This window comes from Anolis sagrei, chromosome 1 (assembly GCF_037176765.1).
Source record: "Anolis sagrei isolate rAnoSag1 chromosome 1, rAnoSag1.mat, whole genome shotgun sequence".
NCBI classification, from domain to species: Eukaryota; Metazoa; Chordata; class Lepidosauria; order Squamata; family Dactyloidae; genus Anolis; species Anolis sagrei.
Window position 1 is genome coordinate 212,991,359 of NC_090021.1, and position 12,568 is coordinate 213,003,926.

At 36.2% G+C, this 12,568-nt stretch overlaps 1 protein-coding gene across 2 annotated transcripts in view; it reads right to left on the minus strand.

The window, feature by feature from the left end:
- The window catches only part of THSD7B (thrombospondin type 1 domain containing 7B), a 565,817-nt gene that overhangs the window by 322,434 nt on the left and 230,815 nt on the right, over window positions 1-12,568 (minus strand). For both annotated transcript variants that reach the window (XM_060776084.2, XM_060776085.2), the window contains 2 exons: window positions 6,972-7,809; window positions 2,741-2,995 (listed from right to left, as the gene is read on the minus strand). In XM_060776084.2, the coding sequence (XP_060632067.2) occupies window positions 2,741-2,995; window positions 6,972-7,809 (1,093 nt within the window). The remainder of the gene's footprint in view (window positions 1-2,740; window positions 2,996-6,971; window positions 7,810-12,568) is intronic.

Sequence of the window (12,568 nt, forward strand, 5' to 3'; positions counted from 1 at the left end):
CAACACAGTGACAAAACATTTTATAATATTAATCACATTACTAATAAACAACAAAATTCCTTAACATATGCTACATTAAAATAAAAATAAAAAGACGACAGGGAGGTAGACAGGGCTTGGCTTCCAATACCACCCTCCACATACCTGAAGGTGTTATCTGCCTCCTAGACCAATGTCCTCTAATACAAATCATATTATCATCATGCTAGTTAGTATGATTCTACTAGTTTAATAAATAACATAACAACAACTCTTCTATAAAACCAGGTATTTATAATGTTAAAAAGTGCCTGATGGGGTGCAGTACAGTGAAGTACTGATTTGGTCCAATGAGTGAGGAAACCCTAAAAGAGAGGCTGTTCTTAATAAATAAGTAAAGAAAAAAGGAAGAGAAAGAGTGGATAGGAGGTGCAGTTGCCACTTTGAATAACATTGCAGGACTGTCTATTATATGTTTAGGAGGGCAAGAGTCGCAAGATGTAGCAGTTGGAGCATTGGAATACAACTCTGGAAACCAGAGTTAAAATCCTTGCTTGGCAGTGGAAACCAACTGTAGTTGACCTTGGACAAGTCACACTCTGCCAGACTCAAGAGGCAGGCAAACACAAGCTCCTTTTGAACAAATTTTGCTAAGAAAATCCTGTTAACCCTGAAATATGTTGGCCATATCTGCAGATGTATAAAAACAAGTCCTATTATAGACTATGGTGGATAAATGTGTCTCCCTAGTAAACCTGAGCAAATAATTGAAGAAGCAATCACCTGAAGTCAAATTGAAACAACAACAATTTAGGAGGGGACAAAGGGTAATTTTTTTGCAGTGGAATTTCTGTTATGTGTCTATACCTATTTTCTATGTTTAATTTAGACCTTCAATGGTGCATCCAAGACTGCAATCCCGCTGAGCAACATACGCAGAAGAATCCCACAACAAAGTCCTGCTCTGGCAACACATTGCATGCATGGAGCTTTTGGAATAGTTAATACACATTCATTTTTTGTTTCTTGTACTGTCATTTTTTAAAAAAAACTGACTTAAATTGCAATTCTGTTTGCAAATTTTATTTTTAATTGATTTGGTAGAATCCAGAAAGAGGTATGCAATTCAGTCTTTCTACTCTGACAGACTTAACATTTCCCTGTGGATCTATTCAGATGTAGTAACAAAACATGGTTTGTCATTAAAGGATTATAACACAGAGGATCACAGGTTTGCACACATTCCCTCCTCTTCTTTTCCCACTCAGGCACAGGGGAAAAAAATACAAAGCTCCTGGTCACAATTTATAACATAGTCTCTGGTTCATCCAGGTAACCATTTTTTATTTAAATCATAGTTGAGAAACCAGAATATGGTAACAAGAAATGTGATGGACAGATAAATTTTTCTTGCCTCGTGCAGAAATGTCTCAACTATAGCTAACCTTGCTATATTTTCATAAACTATGGTTTATCATCATCTAGAGACTCCATTTCACATTTTGTCATATGTGACCACACAGAGCCAGAAACATTGTGTGATTCCTTTGTGCGATTTATCATTTCAGAAATTCTTCCTCTCAACTAGGTTTGTTTTTCTGTTTTTGTTTTTTTTCTGCTTTTTGTTTCCATTGTTCAGTATTTCATCCTCACTTCAAATTAACTACTGAGAGCCTGACATGGCATATAGAAATCATATATCCACCCCACTGTACTGCCACTTAACTTAGAGCAGAAAAACTAATTCATCTCCTGCAAGCTTAGCATGAATTGTAGAACCATGCCACATATTCCCCATGCTGTTGAAATGAGCTCTTAAATCAGTACTTTCCTTCCATGCTGAATCTTTAATTTAGACAAGTACAATAAGAAGTGAAAGTGTAAATTCACTTATTCTCTTTTATGCCGAACTAAACTAAACTGTTTGGATAGCTCTATCTCCTGGTTATATGGAGAGTAAGATGTCGTTTTTACGACACATTTCTGGAGTGATAAGATTATTTGGAGGCTGATTGTAAAGCAAGGGCTGACAAAGTATGGCTCTATGTATGTTGTTGGATTGCAGTTCCCCTCATCCCTACCTGGTGGCAGCCAATGATGATAAATGCTTAGAGCTATAATCCAACAGTACCTGGAGGTCTACCTATTTTTGCTCTAAACTCTTATTAGTTCACTCACGATGTGAGTACCTTCCACCCTAGAGAGCTCCAAATGAAATACATATAACATGAATCTGATGTGCTGTCTTAGCTGATAATGAACTGTTCATAGGCTGCCTTGGATAATCTCTACACAGCCAGTCAAAGCCTTAGGAAACTCCATCCTTAGTTTACTTATAGTCTGGCACTGCTTATCAGCAGTGCAGAGATTTCAATCTCAACCTGACTTCCTGGTGGGCAGACAGTATAACCTCATCCCCCTCTCTTTTCAGTAAATGAGCTACAGCCAAAACCAGTGTCAATAGCACTGAAGCAGTGTTAATATCAAGGAAATAAATGAGAATCAGCTAGGGACAGAACAAAAATTCAACCTGTCCATTTTTATAGATCCTGATACAGAGCTTCATAGATGTGATGCAGCGATGCAGTTGTTTCCCTGCTGCAGATAAACACACAAATCGTCATGGATCCACGCTTTTGCAATGCAGAGTAGTCGCTCCAGGAAATAAGATCCCAGTAATATATACACACCTTAAATCACCAGATGTGTTGAAGGTTTAGTCTTTCTGTGTATAAGGAGATTAAGAGAGTAGATAATATACCTTGGGCAAGGATGAAGATGTTCTCCTCCAGCATGAGTATTACATGCCTCCCTTTCTTCAGTTTTGGGACATTCTCGGCCGCCTCCAACTGCAATGTATTTGATACTCCGAGTTCTGCTTCGGAATCCAGGTGAAAGGTCCCCTGAGTGGCAAGTCCTTGAGCAAGAGCTCCATGAAGACCAATCTGATATCTCACAGTCTTTAGGCATAACACAGGACTGAAAGGTCAAGGGCATGGTTTCCTGTACACACAGACTGTGATGAGAAAGGGAGATATCATTACATTTCTAAGGTGGAAAACAAAATCTTTAATTTTTTTTTATTCCTGATTTTTATCAGTTGGTAGCAAGGACACTATAAGCCTCCTGTGATAGCCAGATCTGTTTGACGTGGACAACTTTTTCAGTTACAAGGCAGAAGCAAGGAATCTCAAGAAGACAGAATAGAATCAAAAATCTATGTCTGGTTAAAGTCAGATATAGTTAGAGTTCTTCTTTTAAACTCTAAGGATTCCCTGGTCAGCATGGTCATGAACAACAGAATCCATCCTCCCACAGCCAGTTTCCCAAGCTCCATTAAAAGTGAATTTAGATTTTAAAAAAAGAACATACCTGAAAGGGCCCTAGTACTTTGATACGTTTACTTAATTCTCAGACCCGTGATACCAGCTTCACTATAGTAAGCAATGCAGTAAGACCCCTGTACTCAGTGAGGATACATTCCTGGCCAAATCAAGTTACCTGAAACTTTGAATACAGCCAAAAGCCATTACATTACCTGACTTCCACTCCCAGCATACAATAGAGTCATTCTGGAGGATCTAAAAAAATCTAGAGAATATCCTCTCTAGAAATTTGTTAGGTTCTCTAGGGCAATTCCAAGAAAGCATACAATAGAATCACCTAAAGAACTTTGCAAATTCCTAGAGAGACTAGTTTTCCCCATATGTGGGTAAGTGAAACTGCACATGTAGGCCTTACTGCATATACATTGATTAAATAAACTATAAATATTAAGTAGTGTCTATAATTCACAGCCTTTACAAGGCTACTTGAACCTGTTTGTGGCACAGCCACTGCTTGGCAACTTCAAATCAGTGTTCTGAAGTATGGCCTATGAATGTGGCATACAGAAGGAGCCCTCCACTAATGTGTTTATTCTTAAAATAAATATGTTATGGATGCAAATTTCATGAAATGAGAGATAAACTTAATAGCCCCTTTCTTTATAATGTCTTATGATGTTACATTTTTGAGACAGGATCACAGCATTTAATTACGCATAATGTGAGGTTAATTATGCTAAATGTAGCATAAAATTGCAAAGGTACTAAAGGGTTATTTCTGCTTTGCAAAATGCAAAACAATTTCATTGGTATTTGTGGGATCTTTCAAATATTTTATGGAGACCTTATATTATGAGGGATGATAAATCATTGCAATGGCACTGATAAGAACACAATGGAGAGATCCTGTTCCATGGCTTCTGTGAAGGTTGATACCATTGCTGTCTCTTATATCTTTGGCCCTAAGATTTACTGCTTTGTATAGAAAGGTGAAAAACAATAGCTGCACGCACTCCTACAAGTTGCTGAACATGGGGAATATGACTACTTCTATGACTTGCAGTGAAAAACAGGGAATGGAATGTTATTGCCATGCCAAACAGTAATAGAGAGAAAGAAAGAAAAATGCACTAAGTTACTCCAAACAGCACTACTGAGAATCAGAGACAGATATGCATCTATGCACTTCACTCCAGATTGCCTTGGTCAGCACTACAAGGTAATATCAGCATAGTGTTTGATTGCTTGGGTTCAGTGTAGAGGAGTTTTCCCCAATTAAACCATTTTATCTAGTTGATGTCTAATAGACAATTTGGAAAAAACATTTTTATATCTTATCTCTTTTTGACTTAGGCCCCATCTACACAGACCTATAACGCGGGTCTTTTTCCAGATTAACCTGAAGCGTGCAAACAACGCCTCTGGCTACTCTGGTTTAACTCAGAGTAAACCTGAAAATCCAAGTTTACTACAGTTTAAAAATACTTGGGAAGGTGCAGAAGATGTGGGGAGGCCTGCAAACTCTGTTAGAAAGCTCCTGACACATCAACATTATGTAACAGGAGATTTCTAGAGGAAAGTGGTCCTCCAAAGTTCCTGTTTTATCATTTTAATATGACAGAAGCTTTCTATGAGAGCCCTGCCTCAATTTGCGGGTCTTTAAGGTAGGTCTTAAAGTAAAACAGGGATCAGTGGGCGGAAGCGATACCCTCTGGGTCAATCTCGGATTGACTCAGGAGGATATCTGGCCACCACCTCTCCAGCAATATTCCATGGAAACGGTCTTATTCCATGGAAGCAGGAATAAATTATTTCTCACATTCAGATACAAAACAAGATAAAAGAAAAATGAAGGTGAGGTTAGGAAAAAAACCGCAAGAAAATGAGACTGGAAATACAAGATTAAGGGGGGTTTTTTTAGTAACTGCAGCCCTTGATAAAAATAAAGAAATAAACTATACTTTACTTATACTTTACTTAAAGTATAGGCAACTATACTTTTTCTTGAGGGGTTCATTTCTGGCCAGAACCCAAAACTGACTGCCCTATCCATTTATCTCCTTTTTCAGGATGGCTGAAGGACCCTCTTCCTTTACCAACTGATAAAAACACAGAAACGATTTCGTACTTGAACATGATGGGGAAAACACTCATTCTTGCCAAAGAAAAAGTAGTAGATTTTTTCTTCCCAGACCATTCTTCCTGTTGAAAGTTATTTTTTAATCCACAAGTGAATGAAAGTTCTGCTATTTGACACGAAATAAAGGGTTTTTAAATGTGTGCCAGTGAAGCCATGTTTCAATAGTTTCATTTGTTGTCAATGAGCCATGTTGTAAGTTTTTCTGGTATAAATTGGAGTTACCTGTGGAAGCTCCTGTTGAACTACTGTAAGGAAGATTAGGGAAGGCCATTTTTGGAAGCCATGTAATAAGAGAAATCTCAGTGACATTTTTCACAGATTCTTTGTCTAGCCAATAAAAATGATATACTTTTTCACTAACCAATCCCATTCTCCCCCACACCCAAAAAGATATTCTGTAATAAACAGCAGGATATTCTAGGCTTACTATATATTGCTTTCTACTTCAGTGGACCTGCAAAATCTTCAGCAAGATTAATAAAAGATCTGATCCTTTGCTTTAAGGTAATATAGGGAGCTATATATCATGAGAAGTTACATGATGAACTTAGAAACTCAAACTACTTCCAAACTTTCTAATATTGATTTTTTTCCATACTTGCAACCAAACCTAAAGGCAAATAGAGAGCAATCCGGATGCCCCACAAATAATATTTTGGAAAGCTTAGAGTTTACAACTGGTAAATTTAAGCACGTACTCCAGATTCAATCATGCGGAAGTAATATCCAACCCAATATAACCATGAGCATAATTGCTCATTCCTGATAGTGACAGATGTCCACAAGTAATATATTTTTTTCTTATTCTCTCTGTGTTAATTACCATTGGAAATGGAAGCCATTACTGACTTGGTATTAGTTCTTCAATAACTATTTATTCTTGAAGGAAGTGATCTATAATTTTAGCAAATTATATCCCTCTAAAAGTGGTTGCTTTGTACAGAAAATGGTGCTTTCTGAGAAAAACAACAATGTTTGAATTTTGCACAGAACAAGTCCTGAATTTCACCAGTCTAGGACCTTTCTCCTCGGGTTTTCTCGATATCCAAGAAATATATTTTCAATCATTTTTTTTTCAATTCTTGTTGAACATTCTTTCTATCTTTAATATGACCCTGCTTTCTGGTGTATTCAGGCATGAAATGATTGTTAACTGTCCAAATTGGTCTTCCAAAGCTGAACATCAGCTTCAATCTTTATTACATTTAGCCAAAGGGCATTTCAGCCTTAGCCACTTTAGGCTATGAAATTATCAGCTTCCTTTAATGTGAAAAAAATGAAGCAGAAAATCTATATTAAAATCAGCATTTGAGCTGCAGTTTGCATTTATACTCTGTGACCAAAAAGATCACAACAAAATGTATAACTTTACTTACCTTAAAACTAAATAAGAGAAAACATGAATAGAAGTGAAATATATGAAAATGTTAGTGTACATAGCAATGTTGTTATGTTGTATTAGGAAAAATGGATAGCTTAAACCATTCTGCAATCAAAAATCTGTAATAAATGATATAATTTCTTACCTCAGCATAGCATTTTTTCCATCACTTCTTGTACACCTCACCTGCCTTGTTTGATACCCAATTTCTATATCCAGAGGCTTGGAATTGTAATGTGATCGGAACTTGTGAAAATGGTGCAGATCCTCAACCACTTGAAGTTTGAAACTGCTTCTTTCTGTAGAATCTGAGCTGAAATCCAACATAGTTCTCCCAATCATATTCATTTCTTTAAGGTGAGGCAGCTGACATTTACTCCATGGTCCAACTTTGAGACTATAGGTATATTTCTCTTCCCCATGAGAGCAAGAGAGTGGAACACTGCAAACCTTTGATTCAGTAAGATTTGGACATTTGGTTCCACCGTAGAGTGGAGGAGCTATAACAGAACGGGTTCTGTGCTGTAAACTCTTTCCACAGTGTCTGTTACATACGGACCAAGAAGAAAATTCTGATACTACACAATCCCTTGGACAAGGTATTAAGCAAGCTTGTTCCATGGGTGGCTGGGGACTAAAATATTCACAGATGTCATTTGCAACAACTGTTCTATTCATTTTTTGTATACACTGTACGCGTCTGTGCTGTAATCCATGCTGTGCAGTTACACATTCTGAAGTCCTTGGCTTTACTTCGCCATGGGCAAAAGGAACTAGAACACAAATGTGCCATTCTGAAACTTCCCACTCAAAGAGTTCAAGATGCCAGTCACATATTTTAAAGCAGCTTCTCTGGCTTTCAGGTCTGTCAGTCAGTTCGCAATTTGAATGATGTGTTGTCCAGCCTTCTGAATGAACACACCAGACCACTCGGCTCTGGACACTACCTGAACCACAGTCACCTATGCAGCGTCCCCAATGACCTAAAAGAAAAGGAAATGAGATCTTCAGAAAATTGTCAAATATTGTGCCAATACAAAAAAAATTGATTTCTTGCAAAAGCAATTTTGTTCTGGTTCAGAAACTGCATTTACATATACTTTCTCATTAAGAGAGCAAAGAATGAAAACTCACTGTCAATTAAAACATAAAACTAGGAACTGTGATTTCTATTCAGAAAGATAGGATAAATTCAGGTTCCTTCTATTTCCTGATTTCCTTAAATTTCTTGATGTATAAGCATACCACTCTGAAAAAGATTCAGGCTAAAAATTGCAACACATATACACACTTTTTTACCATGATGCTCATTTATCATTGATAAATTTTCTCTCTACCATTTTACAACAAGCTACCAATTAAACAAACATATAAGACATACATTTTAGTTTAGTAAGCGCTTAAGGACAAATGTAACCTAAACTTTGGCAAAGAAAAGGGGATACTGCAGTTAAGCCTAATGCTGACCAGCTGTCATTTATATCTGTACAAATGGCAAATCTTCAGTGGCCAGAGTATTCACCTTTGCTGAATAATACTGTCTTGCCTTAAAGGTTTTGCAGCTCTTCTATGGAAGATAGGTCAAATTCATTAACGGCCAGGGCAAGAAGTGCAGCGGAATAGATAGAAGTACGCAATTAGAGAACAACGAATGAAAATAAAAAGAAAGATTTTGTGATTTGGGATTAGGATAAGGATTGTTTGTAATTTAGAATTTAGTTTTACCAAGAACCCAGTGGAAAGAAATCCTAAATTGTTTGATAAGCCTACTTAACTACTTAAAAGGCATATGAAAACACATACAGTACAATTCCCTGTATTGACAGGAGATCCATTCCTGAATTTACCATGGAAAAAGTAACAGCAGCCTCAATTAAAATGAATAACATCTGACAGACGTTACCATAGTGTCATCATGGAGAACTTAGAAAATTCATAGAATAGTGTCCTCTTTAGAAATTTCTTGGGTCCTTCAGAGCAACTCTGGTAACCTCTGACAGAAGCATACTACAGTATCACCTGAGGAACCAAGAAAATTCCTAGAGATGACATATTTTATGAAATGTAATTAGGTGAAACCATGGGTACCTCTGTCACAAGTAAGGGAGCAACAATTTAACAAACCTCTCATTAATATATAATCCAAACCAAAGAACACCAATTAGGAAATAAGTGAAGATTGTTATGTTCAGGCATAGTAAACCAATTTGCATTATTTCAAAACCATAATACTGCAAACTTAAAACAATATTACAGACTTCAAAGTTTTGTTGAACTTTCTCTCCAATTTCACTTTAAGTAAAATTCAGTGACAAAGTACCTATTGAGGACAACATGTTTACACATCAAATATAAAGAACTGCTGGACATCAACATTACATAGCTTTAACTTCCATGATTTTTCAAAGAAAAGGAAGTCCATTTAAGCCCTCAGAGAGTAGCTGAGTTTGAAGGGCTCTTGTTGATAGATAGACCAAGAAATACTCACGAACTAAGTAGAGAGCTGTTCTAATAATGCCAAGCTGTAGTTCTATGCTCTTTAACCAGGAATACATCCACTCACTGCAAGATCATTTAATTTTGAGAAGACATGAAGAGGAATGAACAGGTTTTAGAGCCTCATGTAATGAAGATTGTATAAGGAAAGAACAATCACCCTTCATCATTCATTCCTACTGCCTTCAATGTATTAGAATACAAGCTGTTCTTCAAAAGATTTCCTCTGCTCATCTAGACTTCCCAGTTAACAGTCCCAAAACAACCATCAAGGTTCTAAATCATCAGGGGAATCAATACAAGCACAGCTGGTTCCCTCCATTGTGTGGAAGGGGTACGACCAGGAATAGAGATACAACAGAGAACAGTCTCAACTAACACGTCCCTATTCTTCACATGAATAAATGTAATGGTATGAAGGTTTAAAAACCTGTAAAGGGTTCATATTCAAACAAGGCATCTTACATAGATGGCAGGAATCATTCCCTTTCCAAGAACCTGATGAATTGCTCTCTTGGTTTCATATTAATGAGATCTGAACTGAACTATGATTTTTCATGCAATTATATGAATTACAAAAAGGTAGCTCTAGTAATTCACACCCAAGTAGAAATTGTTTGCTTATGCACTTCAGGATACAAAAAAAATGCAATTATCCTTTCTTAGAGGCTTTCACAGATTAATCAGCTTTTCTCTCATAGTCTTCATATATACTTTCTAGCATCGTCAATTATAAGCAGGCAAATGGCAAATATATACAAAACTTATTTGAAAATGGAAAATGGCCTAAAGGAATAAGAAAATTCAATATCAATTTACACAAAAAATTGGGGTTTTCAAGTGTACAATGAACTGGAAAAATGTAAAGCAATAGTTGCTATAAAAACTAATTCTGAGATTAGAAAATCCATCTTTAAACAGAAAAACTGTACAAAACAATGTTAAGTGAATTATAATATATCTGAATCATCATCAGAAGAACCTAAAGCGACTACTGATTACAATTATTTGTTTGTTTGTTTTCCTGGAAGCTCTGTAGAAATTAAGAGCAGATGGCTCAGGGATCTGTAGAAATTAAGAGCAGATGATCAGACCATCATATTGAGTAATATTGTTCCAGTGGACTGAAATCATCCAAAAAAGGACAGTAAACTTTGCAAGATGCTTTATGGACACATGGAAGTGAAATGTGTAGATACATGGACCCTTTCAGCTGTCTGCTACCCTTATAGACATACATAGCACAGAACCTGATGCATTCTTCTTCTTTTTCTTTTTTTTGTCTATATTGGATTCTTAGACATCCCTCAAACTTCTAAATTTCATTTATTTCAAATGAATAATCAAGTAGATATGGGCATTTCACCCAGCTGCCATGTATTCACAGGAGTCACTTCACTATGTCAACATTAAAGATGCAGACAGACTTAGCAAGACAGAGTTGGTTAAAAGCCAGACTAGAGAGCATTAGGGAACTTGTTTGAAGGAGCAGAACATGTCTTACAGATTCGTTTCTTGACATTTCACTTTGATAGATTAAGAATATGACAGACTGAATCTCAATAACTTAATAATGGAAAATAAATGACTAAAAAAAAAAACAGATTCTTCCATATCTTTGACAGTAATAGGAAGGGTGCATTTATTTTCCATAGATTGTATCAAACAATTTACTTTTGAGATGTTGATCTCATGTTAGTGAAAGAAAACAGAGAAAGGAAAATGGAAAATCATATTTTAAATACACATTATCGTAAGATATACAGTCTCAGAAAAATAATAAAAATTCTAGAAATATATTTAATACACATAGAAAATGTGGCATGTTTTTGTATTTTCTTCTGTATGTTCGAGTATTTACTGAACTTTATGACCCTCCTCCCTAGATTTTATCAGTCTAAGCAAATATTTAATTGAAACACATATTTAATAAACTCTCTAGAAGCACTCCAACACTTTTTTCTATTTCTCTCTATTTTGAAATTCTCCACAGTATCCAGTGTTGCATAGGAGAGAGCTGCATTAATGATCATTCGGTTTCAACTACACCTGTACAAGAGCCAAATTTGACTAATGTCAATCCTATGAAAGAGAGACTTACAGCTTAGTCTACTATCAGCTATTTTAAAGTAAAATATGGTGATGAAGTTATGTTTTGGGCTCCTCACAAGGTGTGCAAGCAGTGTGTCACGGGTTTAGGAATGTGGATGAAAGGAACATGTGATAAATTGCCATTTGGTATACCTAAGGTTTGGCGAGAGCCTTGAGATCATTCAAGTGACTGTCGCATTTGTATAGTGAAAACATCAGGATATAACAAGAAAAATAGAGTATCTTAGTCTACTATCAGCTATACGTCCAGTGCTTCATTCAGCTGAAATCCCAGTACCTGTTTTTATTGAACTACCTTCTATCAAAAAACAGGAGTATGGTGAAGAATGAATTGACAGCAACAATAAATTGAAAGCCTTCGACAATACAACAATAAAGATTTTGAAATTGAAGATAACTCAGTTCATAAGGGATTTGATCAACATGAGTTGAATGATTTGGCACAAGATTTGGACTATCAAAAAAGGAAAAGCTATAAGCATAAATATACCTTAATAAGTATTTATTTATTATTTTATTCAAAACATTTATATTCCACCCTTCTCACCCTGCCGAGGACTCAGGGCAGAGCACAACATATATACGGCAAACATTCAATGCTGGAACGTACAATAAATTATAACATACATAAACATTAAAATCAGTCATCTCCATTTTAAAATCAGTTGTTTGAGCCATCTCAAATCAACAGAGTAAAATTCTTATTTCTACCTTATTGCACTGCCCCAAAGGCTTGATCCCACAGCCAAGTTTTTACCATTTTTCTGAAGGATGGAGGGAGCTGATCTGATCTTACCAGGGAGGGAGTTCCATAGCCGAGGGGCAATCACTGAGAAGGCCCTCTCTCATACCCGCCAATCATGCCTGAGTAGAACTTAATCTCCACTTGTACGTTTGGTAGTAGAACTTTGCTACTGGTACACAATTTGACTTACAACATATAGCTTTTGTGTGAATAAAAGAACTTTAAATAATTAGTATATTCAGGTATTTTTTCCCTTTATTTTCCTTTGTATGTACATTTTGTATGACTTTGGGAGAGCAGTCTGTACCTTAAAAAGTTGATATTTTCTGCTCTAAGTATGATATCATTTGCCTTCAGGTTATGCTACAGGTCAATCAAAAATGTTTCAT